This window comes from Mixophyes fleayi, chromosome 10 (assembly GCF_038048845.1).
Source record: "Mixophyes fleayi isolate aMixFle1 chromosome 10, aMixFle1.hap1, whole genome shotgun sequence".
Classification (NCBI taxonomy): domain Eukaryota; kingdom Metazoa; phylum Chordata; class Amphibia; order Anura; family Limnodynastidae; genus Mixophyes; species Mixophyes fleayi.
The window spans coordinates 25,201,507-25,218,148 of record NC_134411.1 but is presented as its reverse complement, the minus strand read 5'-3'; the positions used below and the strand labels follow the sequence as shown (position 1 = coordinate 25,218,148).

The 16,642-nt window shown below is 43.7% G+C and overlaps 1 protein-coding gene across 1 annotated transcript in view; it reads right to left on the bottom strand.

Annotated features, from left to right (window-relative positions):
- Positions 1–20: 20 nt before the first annotated feature.
- Positions 21–16,642, bottom strand: part of RAPSN (receptor associated protein of the synapse) — a 32,774-nt gene continuing 16,152 nt past the window's right edge. The window contains exons 2-8 of the mRNA XM_075188108.1: positions 13,673–14,011; positions 8,998–9,156; positions 7,336–7,434; positions 6,874–6,996; positions 4,638–4,691; positions 3,588–3,787; positions 21–1,055 (exon numbers count right to left, since the gene is read on the bottom strand). Coding sequence (XP_075044209.1) covers positions 983–1,055; positions 3,588–3,787; positions 4,638–4,691; positions 6,874–6,996; positions 7,336–7,434; positions 8,998–9,156; positions 13,673–14,011 — 1,047 coding nt within the window. The 3' untranslated portion in view covers positions 21–982. The remainder of the gene's footprint in view (positions 1,056–3,587; positions 3,788–4,637; positions 4,692–6,873; positions 6,997–7,335; positions 7,435–8,997; positions 9,157–13,672; positions 14,012–16,642) is intronic.

The window sequence follows — 16,642 nt, the reverse complement described above, 5'->3', positions numbered from 1 at the left end:
TGAAAATAACCACATGAATGTATGAACATACAGGCGTGGAGCGCTGTTTTTATACAGAAACACCAAAACAAGTCATACTGTATTTACAGAGGGAGGTAGGCTCATGGAAAATAAGGTCTCTTCACTGTAAGAGATCTAGAAACACAGAACAGCCTCACAGTAATGCTGGTGAGGACAACAAACACAGGTAGAATGTCCACAAAGCCCGTGGAAGCATGGAATAGAACAGAGGTGAGCGAACTGGTTCTGTCCATTTTAGGTTCCATATAAATGTGTCCATTCTGCTGGAAACACCACAAACACTTCCCATTCTATGACTGGCACAGGGAAGTACGCTACAAGTGGATTGGACGTTCATATTAATCTGTTAGGTATTTTGGATCACTTTGTTTTGCCCTAAAAATCTGAACAATGGGAACAATTTACTACAACGATCCACACATTAGATTGCAGCCGATTCTCTCATCTCTGGAAGAGAACAATATGAAAGGATGTAGTTTAAATACAGAAGAATATTATACCATTCATACCATATAAACCAGTCTGGTTTCCCATGCACCTGATGCTGGGAATTGTAGTTCAACAACAACAGGAAAACCGTGGGCCACCGAAGCCACAAATATATAACGAGGATTTCTTAGACTTGGAAATCAGTGTTTATAAAAATCTTATCAAGCGCTTTCTCTGTCCAGAAGTTACGGTTATTAGACTGCCTTTGAAGTATAAAATAGACTTTAAAAAAATGACATGAAAAACTAGCCCTGCTGATGCATGTTGTAGAATTTCTGACCTCTCCCCATGTCACGTATGACAGAGGCATGTCAGCGGCAGTGAGCGCAGGTGCCAACCATAGCACCTAGATTCTTAGTTCCTATGACTAGACACCAAGGCTGTCCTTCATGGAAACATTTGTCCAACTGCTCCTTCACCAACTGGTCCTGGAATACAGGGCAATATTTTGTAGACTCCTCCCATCTGTCGCTCACACGAAACCGGGTTTCACCGAAGAGCGGCGACAATTTGGACAACCGCGGGATCCATTAGTTTGGAGACATCTAGAATAGAATAGAGATAGCAGTTACAGCACAAGTACAACTAAACCAGCTAATGTACATGTTTTACCATTAATGTTATTTATACTTGCCAACTCTCCCAGAATGTCCGGGAGACTCCCAAAATCGGGGTCGATCTCCCGGACTCCCGGGAGAGCAGGCAAGTCTCCCGCATGCCGCAATTCCCTGGCCAAAATAAGGCGATTCGCAGTGAAGCACGTCATTTTGGCCCCGACCCCTGTGACAAAACGTAATTTCCGTTGCCTGAAAGTAGGCAGTAATGATGTTATTCTTCAGATATTTAAGGGCATTTCAACCATCAGATTACTTTAATTTTTTTGGTTACCCCCATGTCATCTTATACTTTCACCTCCATGGCTTCCTTCTGTGCTGCCTATGTCTTTATATCATTAAGCAGAGTTGTCTATTTATGATATCCCTGGATACGACACAGAAGTGCTGTGCTTTCTACTTGGACATAATGTTATTCAGAGAGCAGCTTTATGTCGCATCCAAAGTCCATGAAAATAGACAACACTGCCTGGTAATATAAAGACAATGCAAAAAAATAAAGGAATAAAAGGGAGTCAAGGGTAAAAAAGCAATGTGTTTATTAAAATTGCAAGAAGACACATATAAAGCAACAGTTAACTGAAGGTGGACCAGATTACAAGGTGGTAAAAGAAGACACTGTGAAGCATGGTTTATAGTTTTTTGAGAAAATTATCATATTCTACCATGAAACATCAAAGTTCCTCTGACTTATTACTGGAAAAACGATTTGCCTAACAAGATTTTTGGTCTACGAATTTGGATAACTAATAGAGCTCCAACAATACGTTTCTTCACAATACATTTTATTTTTTGAAGGTTGATGCCTTTATTTATTACCACTCAATTATTGGAGATTATGGTCTATATTGGTTGACTTATTGCCCTTTTTTTTTAAAAAAAAAAAGAAATCTCTCTTATGCTGTTAGACGTGGGATTGCTTGATTTGACAGTATGATTAAGGGTAGATGAAGTTTAGCTACACTTGGTGAGATCTGTATAGGTCAACGAGATGGAAACCACACTTCAGAAAAGTCTGTACAATGTACTGACCATCTTTCTCATTTCCTCTCACTATAGATCATTGTGACAGGCCAAGCAACATGTCAGCTGAACTCCATTTTATTGTGTTTGTACTTTTATTGTGTGTATTACGAAATGCTGAAGTAATCAATCAAGACATATATATATATGTGAGGCGCTGTCTCCGCACTGACACTTGGTGCAGGAGACCGACGCCAGCACCTTCTCGTCAGCCGCGTCCCATTGCCTAGCAACGGGACGCTCCTTGTTCCTTGAACGCAATGCGTGCGCATGCTCTGTTTAGTTGCGTCCTGTTGCTAGGCAGCAGGACACTATCTCCGCTCACCTGTCAGCGCCAAATCTCGATATAGAGCACCCTCAGACACATGTTGGGTGCCAGAGTATTGGTTCACTCCTGCTCCAGCGCTTCCTGAACTTTTGATCCTGCGTTCTTCGGTTCTGGCTCGGCTTCCTGTTACTATTCTCCTGTGTTTCATTTTGGTACCTCGCTGCCCGGCTGGTTTGACTATTTGGCTTGACCTGACTTCTCTCTGGAACCTCCCTGTGTACCGAACCACTCATTTGGCTTTGACCTGGATTGCCTGACTACGCCTGTCTACTACTGTCGCTACACCGGTGACTGTCTTGGAGAACCGCGACCTGCGTACCCTCTGCAGCAAAGCCCAAACTTCCCTTCCCTGGTGGATACCGGGGGTACGTTAGACTCTGCGCCTCTCTGTTCAGTTGCGCTAATACCGGTTAGGGGCCATCTCTGAAATTCCGTGACAATATACAGGAGGTACTTCTGGAAAGGAAAGTCGCGTGTAACTTCACTGCTATTGCACCTGCGCACAATAAGTGTTTGAAACTGTTTAATACTCATAGCTGTACCAATAAGAAGTTCTGAATCATGTTTATACCTTATATGTAAGTGATATCCGGCACCCTTAGTTTGCTATCTACAAGAGCTGGGTTGCTACGACAGACGGTGCCTCACCCTTGACCTTCTGCAACATTGTCAGTCATTTGTCTATCCAGCTCGAGCAGAGAACGAGGTCCTGGATAGTTGCTGATTGAACATATTTCTAAGAAAATTATTCGAAGCCAAATACCTTATTATTATCTTTTTAACTTGTTTGCAATAAAAGATATTTGAACGTTGTGGTCACGAGTCTTTAACTTTTTGCAACCTGAGTTTCCCCCAGAAACAATCATGGATTGTCAATATATGATGGACATTCACTGACTCGGATAATAATGGGCTCTTTGGCTCGGGAACAGCTGATGAATTGATTGAATCAAAGGTTTTGAAAACTATCAAGAAATGGGGAGGGTGTCTGGTTTGTACCAATCCTATTTATATGTTTGAAGCAGGGAAATGTAAAAAGATTTCAACCAATCAAGTTTCCAATTTAAGATATTAGAAGGTAGATTATTTTAACATGGTTCTCTCTCCCTTACCGGAGGTGGAAGACATGGGAACAGGGCAAAGCTTGAAGCTGGCTGTTCTTTTCTCCGATAGACTCTCCACACATTCCACAATACAACTCCATCTCCTCCACGCACTCGTGGAAGCGGACAACATGTGCGCGGAGTTCACGTTGTTGCTGCCTTGTACGATAGACAATTTCACTCAGACAGTGAACCTTCAACAGGCAGAGCTAAGGAAAGATAGGAAAAATGATAAGTAATAACCCACCAATCCTGCCGCTTGGCTAAATTAGGCGAGATTGAGCGTCTGGACCACATTGGGGCCTTGGTGTGGATTCCAGATGACCTCTCACAGGTAGACAGCAGTCATCTGATTTACAAATATGACCGAAAATAATCCCATCACTTCTAATCGTATTATTCCACTGCATGTCCAACAATTTGTAGCCACACAATCGCCGATACCAGACTAACTTTATGGCGTATGTGTGTGGTTACCTTTAAGGTGAATAAAACAAACTAAAAAAGTGGGATTCATGAGAACAGGATAATGTGAGAGGATACTGAATACTGGGGATAAGCAGGAGGAGAGGAGATGAAGAACATGAGGGGTAGGAGAGCAGGACAACATTAAGGACAGATATAATACACATGTGATAGCCGGGAGAACACCACAGTGTATGGGTAAGATGCAGAACACAAGGGATAGAACAGGATAGAGAATAAGTGAATGATATAATCTGCAACTCCCAGGGGTATATTTACTAAACTGCGGGTTTGAAAAAGTGGAGATGTTTCCTATAGCAACCAATCAGATTCTAGCTGTCATATTGTAGAATGTACTAAATAAATAAAAAGTAGAATCTGATTGGTTGCTATAGGCAACATCTCCACTTTTTCAAACCCGCAGTTTAGTAAATACACCCCCCAGAATAGTTTTCTTCTCCACTATTGCATTTGTAGTTCAGCATCCTCTAAGCCACAGGGTAGATATGATTGGGAGTATAGAACATAATGATAAATGGGTTATGGCTGTGGGCTTGATTACATTTCTCAGTTAATCCTCGTTGCCTCACTCACCTTATTGCCTATTTCTTCTGCCAACTCCTGAGCTTTCTGGAGCCCGTCCAGGGCCTGTGGATTAAGCACACGCACGTGTCAGGCAGAAAACCAGAAGCAAACGCTTGTTATTGTGTAACTGCTGTACGCAGAGCTGACCTGATTATAGACAGACGCAGCACATGGCATATAACTCCCACCCTCCCCCATACATAGAGTAGTATTACCACATACTCAGAATCACTGCTGCCCATCTGTGAACCCATACGTGCCACAGCTCATGTGGTCTGACATCCGGGCTCAAGTGAGTCAATTAAACAGGCGCTTTCTATAAAAGTCTACCTATTTACCATGTATTATAAAATAACATATTATTTATTATTTATCAATTTGATTTTTCTTTTAATATTTGTATTTACCACCTTACTATATTGGGTGTCTAATACAGAAAAATAGTTCTCCCAGTAATTTCCCCCTAGGAGTAGCTCCTAGTCCAGACACTATGGCAGCAGTTGAAATCGATGTATGCCTTAAACAGACTACTATAATAATGTATACAAGTAGTCTACGCTATAAAGGAAAATGAGCAGAAATCACAATTTGTTTTTAATTACCGTATTTCCCTCTATATAAGGCGCTCCCATGTATAAGACGCACCTTAATTTTGGCCACTAAACTTGAAAAAATATATATTATGGCAGCTGTCAAAAAGTGTGCGGAGACTGCAGGGGCTTGCTGCCGGCGGCAGCACACTCTCCCTGCCTGTCTCTGTCCCTGCTATCGCCCCCCCGCTGCCACTGTACCGCTGTCCCCCTCCCCCTGGATTCCCCCCGCTGCTATTGTATAAGAGTGTGCTGAGATTGTAGGGGCTTGCGGCCGGCAGCTGCACACTATGTGCATGTCCGTTCCGCAATGCCCCCCCCCCCCTTTGCCACTGTAACGCTGCCCCCCGGATCCCTGCTACCACTGTATAAGACGTACCCAGTTTTTAGACCCAAAATTTTTGGGAAAAAGGTGTGTCTTATACATGGGGAAATACGGTACTTCACTACTGTTTCCTGCACTCCAAACCCAGCGTCCTGAGACAATTCCAGCAGTCTATCACATTACAGGGGCTCAGGGACCGGGCTACCACTAGGCAACAAGGTTTACAGGGTACATAAAATTAAATTTTACAGTGGCGCCACCATAATAGGTCCTGGCCGCTGGTATTCTTACCTATGAAGCTGGCAGTTGCTGCCCTCCATGTCTGCGATGGGCTATGGCTATGGCACTGAGCTATGATGTCACAGACCAGCTCCATGCTCTCAATTTGACACAGAGGAGCAAAAGATGCCCCCTCGCCCTTGCTCTACACAAGGTAAGCAAAGCAAACAGGGGAGTTTCCTAGTACCTGGAAACGCCCCTCCAAGCCTGGGGCACTGTATAATTGAGGTGGCTGGACCCTGCCCCCGCTTCACAAGGCTCTGCTTGAACAGGGAGAGCTGCATGCACCTAACAGTAGTGCACGCAGCATTGCTCATGTATATTATGGGGATAGGAAGAGTTGGAGAGCAGCCAAGCACTGTCTAATATAGCCACGCCCCCATGCATGCTGGTCACGCTCACTGGTGGCGTGGTGTGGAAACCCCCCTCTACAAATCCTGCGTTTGCCCCTGGTAAGAGGTAGGGGTGCCTGAGGTGCTTCCACCAGCCACTAATTCCCAGGGAATCCACCCACAACTTAAACCCTAATATTGGGTGGAGTTATGTTAACATTAAATTCTGTATCTTACCTGCAGTGCGCCAATCCCTCCATCTACTCTGCCACTGCTCTTTAGTAACTAGTACTGTTTGTTTCAAACAGGAAACAGTGTTGTCAGAGCCCCGTCCCCCTTGTACTATCTAGTGCATGCAGGATATACAGATGGGAGGGGCATAGACAACAACATTTCCTATTTGAATTAGGCAAGTAGGACTATAATAGATCCGCAGAACCTTGGAGGCTCTGGAATAGGTGAACTGTGCAACACAGGTAAGTAGAAGATATGGTTTAGTGTTAACATAGTGAACTCCATCCAATATCAGATTTTAGTTTTGGGTGGAGTTCTTTTAGCATTGTCAGAAATTTTATACCGCAAAAACGGAGATTGTCCTTGAAAAACGTTACACATTGAAGTCCTACACAGTCATTTTCGGGGCATATATTAAGCTCTGTACCAGAACGCACCCCCCTCCCCTCTTCTAGTCTACATCCCTATTGGACAACTCACAACACCTTGTCCATTTCCTTGTGGTGCAGCCAACATTTAGCAACTCCCAGCAGCACTTGGTTTTGGCCCAGCCGGTTACCGATTTCCGTCATTATGCTCATGGATGAGTCATATCGAGGGATGGCTTTCTGAGAACAAGAAGTAGAATCAGTCATAAGTCATCTGAAATTGGCCTGTACCCTAAGCAAGGTGGACATTAATGCGGTATGAGGCACGTTCACGCCTCAGTGATGTGACCAGTAAACTTATAGGCTGAGTATTCGGTCAGCTCAGGATATATATATGTGTACACTTGGGGGTATATTTATAGAACGTTCTTAAAAGGAAAAGTAGAGGTGTTGCCCATAGTAACCATTTAGGTTCTATCATCTAGAATGTAGTAGGTAACGCTAGCTAGAGTCTGATTGGTTGCTATGGGCAACACCATGTTGAAGCAGCAGGGTGCACATGTTCCAGATTCCACTAACCTCAATGTCTCCGTGACTCCTGTGGATATCAGCAAAGCACAGTAGACAGAGTGCTTGAAGAGGACGATCCCCGTGCTGCAGGGCTATCTTCATAGATTCCTAGAATTCAGGAAATGTTATTAAACACATAACAAAAGGCCTCTAACCTCCCAAACATCGGTCAATGTAGAGCTACAGAAAAGGGCAAAATGTTGGATGTTTTGAAATATTTAACACTTAAAGGGACACTAGCCTTAATTTTGTTTTCCTCTATTGCTGTTTTGATTTTGACAACATTCCCCTCACCCCTGGAAATTGGGGATGCCCCTAATTTGGAAAGTTTTGCTGGTCTGCCTGCAAATGTGCAAGATGGAACATGTACACAAATGAACCCGCCTAATTCAAATTTACGATTTTTCTTCCAAAATACTGTTCATTCCTAAAATAGTCATGAGCGTACACCGGGGATTGTCTGTATTACATGAGTCTTTTTCGTTTGTTTGAATGTTTTTGTTACATTGGTGTTACCCACATGAAATGCACTTTGATGGATCTAATGTCGTCTTATCATTAAATGTATACAAGTCCTATTATTAGCACCTGTTGTGCACCTGTAACAAACAGTCATTCTACAGGCAGCTGCCAATCAGGGAGTACCCCCTGTGAATGCAGACTCTCATTTAAATATCTCATCTAGCAAAATTAAATCCTGTTTTATTTAATGTGTGAGCAATACAAGATGCATGAATGCGCCAATCTGCCCAGTACCTCTCAACAAGAGAGGTTAAAATCTGCATCCTTCGTAGACATCGTTATTTTTATCTGCATGTCCTGTAAAAGGGGGCATATTTGAGCAAAAATAAGCACATTAGGCATTTTTGCACATTCGTGGGGTTGGGTTTCTTTGTAAACACCTGGCAAGCATTAGTAAACAGTGACGCCCTCTCCCCCTCTCTCTGCCCCCTTTCTCCTTCCTCTCCTCTAGACAGATTAGATTTTTTTTTAGAATTCCATTAGCTAAATCCTATGGGAAGGGTTTGAAATATTGAGTTAGAGTTCCCTATACGTTACAGGTAAGAAACGCAGAGTGGGATTAGATATGGCGCCCATACAGGTCCCATCATTCAGTAATGGAATCCTGTAATATAATATGTACAATGCAATCTTGTGATTTACACCTGGTGAAATCAAACCCGTATTCATGGTTTTGTGCTCTGTCTGTTCAGCCAGGTTTTTACGTTTTAATTTCTTAACCTATCCAAGCAAATTTTTAGATTTTGTACAGTTACTATATGGATTTCATTTGGTAACATATTGAAATAACTTTTTATTTTACATCCATTAGCTAGATGGAAACAAAGAAGCATCATGAAGAATTCCATTTCCCATGCATCTGTTTACTTAGAGTAATCTGAGAAAATTGCTATGAAATGTATTCAAGTAATTATCAGTACCAGGTATTATACTTTGTATCCTGGTCTAGGACGTTATAACAGCAGAAACTGGTATGTTTTTTGTTTGTTTTTTAACATTTGTTTTTCACCTCTTCGCAAATTTTGTAACCAGGAAGCCCTTTAGGGGTCACCAGAGACTTCAATGGGTCTCCCCAGACACCTTCTACCAATGGGAATGGGAGTTAGACATTTTGTATTAATTTCAAGTTTAGCCCCTTTATTCTCATACCTCACAACACTCCATCGCGTCCGTTAGACGAGCGAGCTTGCGGTACGCTACCGCCATGTGGTACTGGCTCATCGCTCGGTATTTGAGGCTCCAGCCTTTCCCATAATCGTTGACCAGCTCTGCCGCTTTACATGGAAAGAACAGAGCCTTCTCAAAGTCCTGCACAAAGGACAGTGGGAGATAATGCCACTACATCATGGTAACCAGGCAGACATCGTTAAATGGTTATAGTTTCATTCTAGATGTATTCTATTGTAGCAGTAAAGTAAAACTTATTGTGCCTGATTCATTAAGGAAAGGAAAGCAAAAAAAAAAGCGTAACTTTGCACTTTGGCAAAACCATGTTACATTGGAGGGGGAGGTAAATTTAAAATGTGAGGACAGATTTATAGTTGGGGAAGGGCATGTCCTAGATCAACTTTAAATTTCAGTGTAAAAATAACGTTATCGAGTATTTGTGTGCTACAATAAAAAACAGCCAGTATTTAACTTATGTGCAAAATAATAAACTAATATGCACCCCTTACATTGTAACATGGTTTGTCCAGGGGAAAACTTACTCATTTTTTTTGCCTTACTTTCCTTAATTATCATCTATTTATTTATATAGTGCTGTATAGAGAACTCACTCACATCAGTCCTTAGTGACTCAGGACCATTAACCTTCACAAAATATAATTCAGCATAATTAACTTTGGTTTGCACTGGAAACAATTTGAACTGCAGTGAAACTGGAATACAAGTCCTATGGGGCCAGCTGTATATTTTTTCTGAAATCACCTGGAACTTCAAACTCCCATCAACAAAGAATATCTCGGAGAGTGTTTGAATCTTCAGGGAAGTTGATACCCAACAGAAAATACAAGATACATATAGGCAATGCAAAACACACTGTTAAACTTCGTTATAAAAGGGTATCAAAGTTTAACTAAACCAATATAATACCATGCATGCAACACATCTATCATGCCACATAAATTGCACAGTATTTGGTGCTGTTTCACCCCTTCACCAGGTGAGGGCGATCATTCCATGGCAAGTTTCGTCACTGGGAAAAATGTGTGCTGTAGGCCAACTAGGAAACACTTGCACACTTATTGGTTACATTGGTAAGCTTGCAATTCCGATAGTGTAGTAAAGTGGTTCCCAAACTTTTGCAGTTCGCGGCACCCTTAGAGTCTCCATAATTTTTTTAAGGCACCCCTCCAAAATAATTACCGAGCAGTCCTGTTTTAGAAGTAGTTGGGTCAAAAAATTGTAATAAGTATTTAGGTCAGGACAGAAATGCTTATTTAGTTGTATGCAAAAATGCCCCCTCTGCATCCAGACACTCTGTCCTCTCTCACGCTGCCCCCTCTGCCCTCTGTCATGCTGTCCCCCCTCCTCTGCCCTCTGTCACGCTGTCCCCCCTCCTCTGCCCTCTGTCACGCTGTCTCCCTCCTGTCACGATGTCCCCCTCCACTGCCCCTCTCACGCTGTCCTCCTCCTCTGCCCACTGTCCCCCTCCTCTGCCCTCTGTCACGCTGTCTCCCTCCTGTCACACTGTCCCCCTCCACTGCCTCTTTCACGCTGTCCCAGCTCCTCTGCTCTCTGTCCCAGCTCCTCTGCCATGCTGTCCCCCTCCTGTCACGCTGTCACTCTCCTCTGTCCCCCTCCTGTCACGCTGTCCCCATCCTTTGCCCTCTTAAGCTGTCCCCCTCCTCTGCCCTCTGTCACGCTGTCCCAGCTCCTCTGCCCTCTGTCCCCTCCTCTGCCCCCTGTCCCAGCTCCTGTGCCCTCTGTCACAGCTCCTCTGCCACGCTGTCCCTCTCCTCTGTCCCCCTCCTGTCACTCTCCTCTGTCCCCCTCCTGTCACGCTGTACCTCTCCTCTGTCCCCCTCATGTCACGCTGTCCCTCTCCTCTGTCCCCCTCCTGTCACGCTGTCACTCTCCTCTGTCCCCCTCCTGTCACGCTGCCACTCTCCTCTGTCCCCTCCTGTCACACTGTCACTCTCCTCTGTCCCCTCCTGTCACACTGTCACTCTCCTCTGTCCCCTCCTGTCACGCTGTCACTCTCCTCTGTCCCCTCCTTTCACGCTGTCACTCTCCTCTGTCCCCTCCTGTCACGCTGTTACTCTGCTCTGTCCCTTCCTGTCACGCTGTCACTCTGCTCTGTCCCCTCCTGTCACTCTGCTCTGTCCCCTCCAGTCAAGCTGTCACTCTGCTCTGTCCCCTCCTGTCACGCTGTCACTCTGCTCTGTCCCCTCCTGTCACTCTGCTCTGTCCCCTCCAGTCAAGCTGTCACTCTGCTCTGTCCCCTCCTGTCACGCTGTCACTCTGCTCTGTCCCCTCCTGTCACGCTGTCACTCTGCTCTGTCCCCTCCTGTCACGCTCCTCTGCACTCTCTCACTTTACCCCCTCTGCCGCGCGCCAGCTGGCCCGTGGCACCCCTAAGACAGTGCCGCGGCACCCCTGGGAGCCGCGGCGCACAGTTTGGGAACCGCCGGTGTAGTCTAATTAATTTAAAAGACTCTCAGACTGTAGCCTATGACAATGCAGGTTATTTCCTATTTCCAAGGCACAATATATAGAAAATACTATACAATTAAATTAGTGCCGTAACTAGGGCTGTGCGACAGGGGTGGCCGCCGAGGGCGCAATTTAGGAATATTTTAGGTTCATTTGGTTAAAATTGAGGGCTGGGGGGCAGCATTTGTCTTTCTCGCCCCTGGATTTTCTGTTTAAGAGGCAGAATCGGCTTCATGTTGCTAATATTGAAATCTCTGCAGCTTTATTTCAGGACCCAGAATGGCATCAATAACTCAGTGGTCTATTTATCAAGCCTTAAATCGTGCGGAAAAATTTGTTTCTGATCGGAGATATCTCCCACGTTAGGCATACTAACGCACAAGGCCACAGTCCACGGAATTCACAATGGGGACCGTGTAGAGCAGCTATCTGTAAAGTTCGGTAAAGCTTTACTTTCAGAGCTTGTACCAGTTAACGTCATCATGTGTGGAGACCAATGGCAGCACATTCACAATAAAAACACCGGGTCGGAGTTTTATTCCTTTGCCGCTAAGATCAGTAAGCGGCAAAAGAACTCTCAGTGGAGGGGAAGACCAGTGTGCTCCATGCCGAGTGCTGGCTAGGCATATAAGTCAGACTAGTTTTGCATCCACATGAAAAATGAGATCTCCTTTTGTTGGACAAAGTTAGAGAAGAGAAATGTAAGCAGTGGGGAAGATGGCTAATTCTAAAAAAAATACCCAATAAAATCCACCAATGTCATTATTGGAAGTGCACCATAACCATGTACTGAGTACTGCAACCCACTTACTGCCAATCTATTTCTCTCTTTACCTGCCGGCGGCTTGTTAGTGGCTTAAGCTGCGTTCTTTGGCGCAGCACTGATTCCCGGTGCAGAAAACACTGTGACATTTCCTGAATTAGACTTGTTTCCCATTGATCTTGGTGTCGTTTGGATGGATCTAGTAGTGGACTAAATTGTCCAAAGAGTAAAATTGACAGCTGCATGTTTGTTTGAATGGATGTGAGGGGCAAAGTGTATGCATCAAGGTATTTGAGTGAATGGAGGGCACTTCTTTTCTAATTCTTGTGAGAGGAGCCATTGATAAGGAGACGCTTCCCCCAGCAGCTGTCCTGCTATCCGGTAGGTAGCAGAGTGTGGTACAGAGAGATGTTGCTGACTGACCTGGAGGTGTTGCCCATAACAACCAATCAGATTCTAGTTACCATTATCTAGTACATTCTAGAAAATGACAGCTAGAATCTGATTGGTTGCTAAAAAAAAAAGATGAGTTGTGGTAGGAGGCAGAATTAAAAATTAGGAAAAAATATAGCTAAAAAATTGTAATTAGTCTGTGTTATACGATGTTGCATGAATGTGTCATTTTTAGAATTTTCCACTGTGTGTATATATATATATATATATATATATATATATATATATATATATATATATATATATATGAAAATTGATATTATACCCTACTTGTCATAGCTTTGTGTGACATAGCAAAAAGGACGCGTGACATGGTGACAGTGGGTGTGGCCTACAATTTTGCATAACTACAAAATGATGTGCTTAGGGCCTGGGTAGGCAGCCTGCGGCTCTCCAGGTGTTGTCAAACTACAAATCCCAGCATGCCCTGCCACCTATCTGCTTGTTATCTACTGGAATAGCATGCTGGGACTTGTAGTTTCACAAACACCTGGAGAGCCGCAGGTTGCCTACCCCTGGCCTAGGGCATAAAAATTCCTAGTTTCGTCCCTGACTATTAGCGTTGCATGAGGAGCAATGCTATATAGTTCTATTGAGTCTTCCCCCTGGCTCTTTTCTGTAAATCTATCTCTTCATTGGTATTTGTAATATTATATATGCTGTCCCATCTATCTGTGTAATGTCAATATGTAAATAGTTCCCCCCCTCTGCTCCTCCGTACAAGTCTCTCTCCTACCTGGACTATTCCCCTGTACTTGTAGCCATAGTTATCCCAAATTCATTTACTCAAAGTATTCTAGGCGGTTATCTCTGTAAGCATCTGCTCAGGTGATGTTACCAGGTGTTGATTGCAATAGGGTTGTCCAAAGCTACATTAAAACCATCTGTACTTCTGACATAAACAGAGGCATGCATTTGCATAGACCAAACTTTGACTTATGGTTTGCTAACCTTGAGCTGTGTGTAGAGGCCTCCAAGGCTGCAGCAGACCCTGCACTCCAGCATCTTGTCATCATTGTTATGTGCGTATCTTAGAGCCTTCTCAAAGCATTCCAGGGCCTTCTGGAACACGCTGAGGCCGAGGTAGGCATTCCCCAGGCTTAGGGACACCTGTCCGTTCAGCTGCAGACTGACAGATGTTCCCTGCATGTTCAGGCACGTCTTGCAGTAGGAGATTGTCTTCTGAAACTCACACAGTTTCTCATTGCTCCGGGCCAGGTTTAGGTAGCTCTCGGTCAAGTAGTCCGGGTCCTCCAGTTCTCGGGCCGTGTCAATCTGGATCACTGCAAACTAAAACAACAGATGTATGTATTGCACATTGGGTGCATTTAATATACACAGGTCTGTGGTTAATATCACATTATAATAGAAGATTTACTGTTGGTGGAATAATCCAGGTCATATTGTCCTATGCAGCATGGTGGCTTAGTGGTTAGCACTTCTGTCTTACAGCACTGGGGTCATGAGTTCGATTCCCGACTATGGACTTATCTGTGAGAAGTTTGAATATTCTCCCTGTGTTTGCGTGGGTTTCCTCCAGGTGCTCCGGTTTCCTCCCACACTCCAAAAACATACTGGTAGGTTAATTAGCTGATAACAAATTGACCCTAGTCTGTGTGTGTATGTTAGGGAATTTAGACTGTAAGCTCCAATGGGGCAGGGACTGATGTGAATGAGTTCTCTGTACAGCGCTGTGGAATTAGTGGCGATATATAAATAAATGGTGATGATGTCTTCTCCAATTCTATGTTTTGGGGTTTTCCGTGTATGTTAGAACACACAGATGTTATACGAGACAAACTCCATGGGAGCTATTCATTTTCAGGACCCGCGGGAACAGCTTTACTAGTGAATAATGTTTATAGTGCACCAAAAGGGAGAGCCAAGGGCATAACTACAGTCATACCTCCCAAATGACCCAATTTCAGTGGGACAGTCCGAATTTTAGGGTTCTGTCCCACTGTCCCGACTAGGGAGGTATCTTCCGTTCACAGTTGCTCTGTATAACAGAACAACTTCCCGTTACCGTAACATCGTAGATTTCCCTTCACAGTTTCGAAGGGAAATCCGATATGTTGCGGTACCGTATTGGCACTTTATGTGTGCAGCCAGGCGTACCTGCGATCTGTCGTCTTAATTGAACACTCCCCTTAATGCGCATTCTAGTGCTTTACATCGCTAGGCAGCCCTCTGGAGGCATGACCACACCCCCACTGTGGCATAGCCACGCCCCCTCTCCCTCTGTTGGGGACTGAAATGTTAACCATTTCATTCCATGCAACTGCTATGAGCCCTAACTTGACAGGGGGGGAAATGTGCCTTACAGTACAAATTTAATACGGCATCATGTTTGTGTTTGCGTGGGTTTCCTCCGGGTGCTCCGGTTTCCTCCTACAATCAAGAAACATACTAGTAGGTTAATTGGCTTGTATCAAATTTGACCCTAGTCTTTCTGTCTGTCTGTCTGTATGTATGTTAGGGAATTTAGACTGTAAGCTCCAATGGGGCAGGGACTGATGTGAGTGAGTTCTCTGTACAGCGCTGCAGAATTAGTGGCGCTATAGAAATAAATGGTGATGATGATCATCATAATAAATTTATCCAGGCAGTTATATGATTTGGAAAACAATGAGGAAATAACTAGATATAATTTAAACTGATTTTCCAGATTGCTACTAATGCACTTAGTCCTCCGCCCTTTAAATACTGAAGGAGGATGGAGCAGGCATCACGGTGGGTACGGTACTATGACAGTGTATAGAGAGGACATCACAATTTTGGAGCCCAGTCATTCCCACCTACACCCCTGAGAAGGTGTCGTTTACTTGTCGCCTCAAGCAGTAACATAGCTAAGGCCATCCCTGCTCATTAGCACGGACAAATTATAGAGACAGCAAGCACTGCCCTGTTATGTAGGGGCGTTAATGACAGTAATAAAAATGGCTCTTGCTCCATCCACTGATTAGACTCTATAGGAAACTCTATTGGCTAATTAGTGTTAATGAAGCTACTAATTGTTTGCAATGAAAGTGACGGCTGATTGTGACAGAGGAAGAGAAGATAGAGCTCAGCATTCAGCCTAACAAAAAGACAGACTATTGCTGAATATTGTACGTAAACTTAATATGTAGAATCTACAACCTACTTAACATTAAGTTGCAGCATAAACTCAGAGAATTGTTACCATTTGAGTGTCAAGCCTTGAGCATTTTTAATGCCCTTTTTCTGAACATGTATAAAATAATAAACAAGTTAAGACAATGTACTAGTTACATGAAGATATACAGAATATATACATATGCATTTTTATTATGTATTTTCATTTCCCTATGTATATAACTTGCTGGGGGTAAACTTATCAAGCGGTGGGTTTGAAATAGTGGAGATGTTGCCTATAGCAACCAATCAGATTCTAGTTATCATTTATTTAGTACATTCTACAAAATGACAGCTAGAATCTGATTGGTTGCTATAGGCAACATCTCCACTTTTTCAAACCTGAAGCTTGATACATTTACCCCCTGAAGACAGTTCCCATAATGAACAGAAGACCATAAAACCTTTATGTGTAGCAGCTGATTTTTTCACATTCAAAAAATATGGTCAAGACCCAACCCTCTCCTTTAATTCAGAAGTGCTCAAACTCAGTCCTCAAGGTGTACCAAAAGTAAAAATTTTTCAGATTTCTATAATCATGCACAGGTGAGTTAATCTATTTGGCTGGGTCAGTAAATTATCCCACCTGTTTCTACAGACAGAAATCCTGAAAACGTGACCTGTTGGTAGCTCTTGAGAACCGGGTTTGAGGAATTTAGCTTTAAATGGTGAAAGCAAATCTGTATGGCCATTCTGGATTGCGTTGGGCGACCTCTGACTCTCTGTGAACAACAAGTAGCATGCTGGGACGTTTAGTTCCACAGC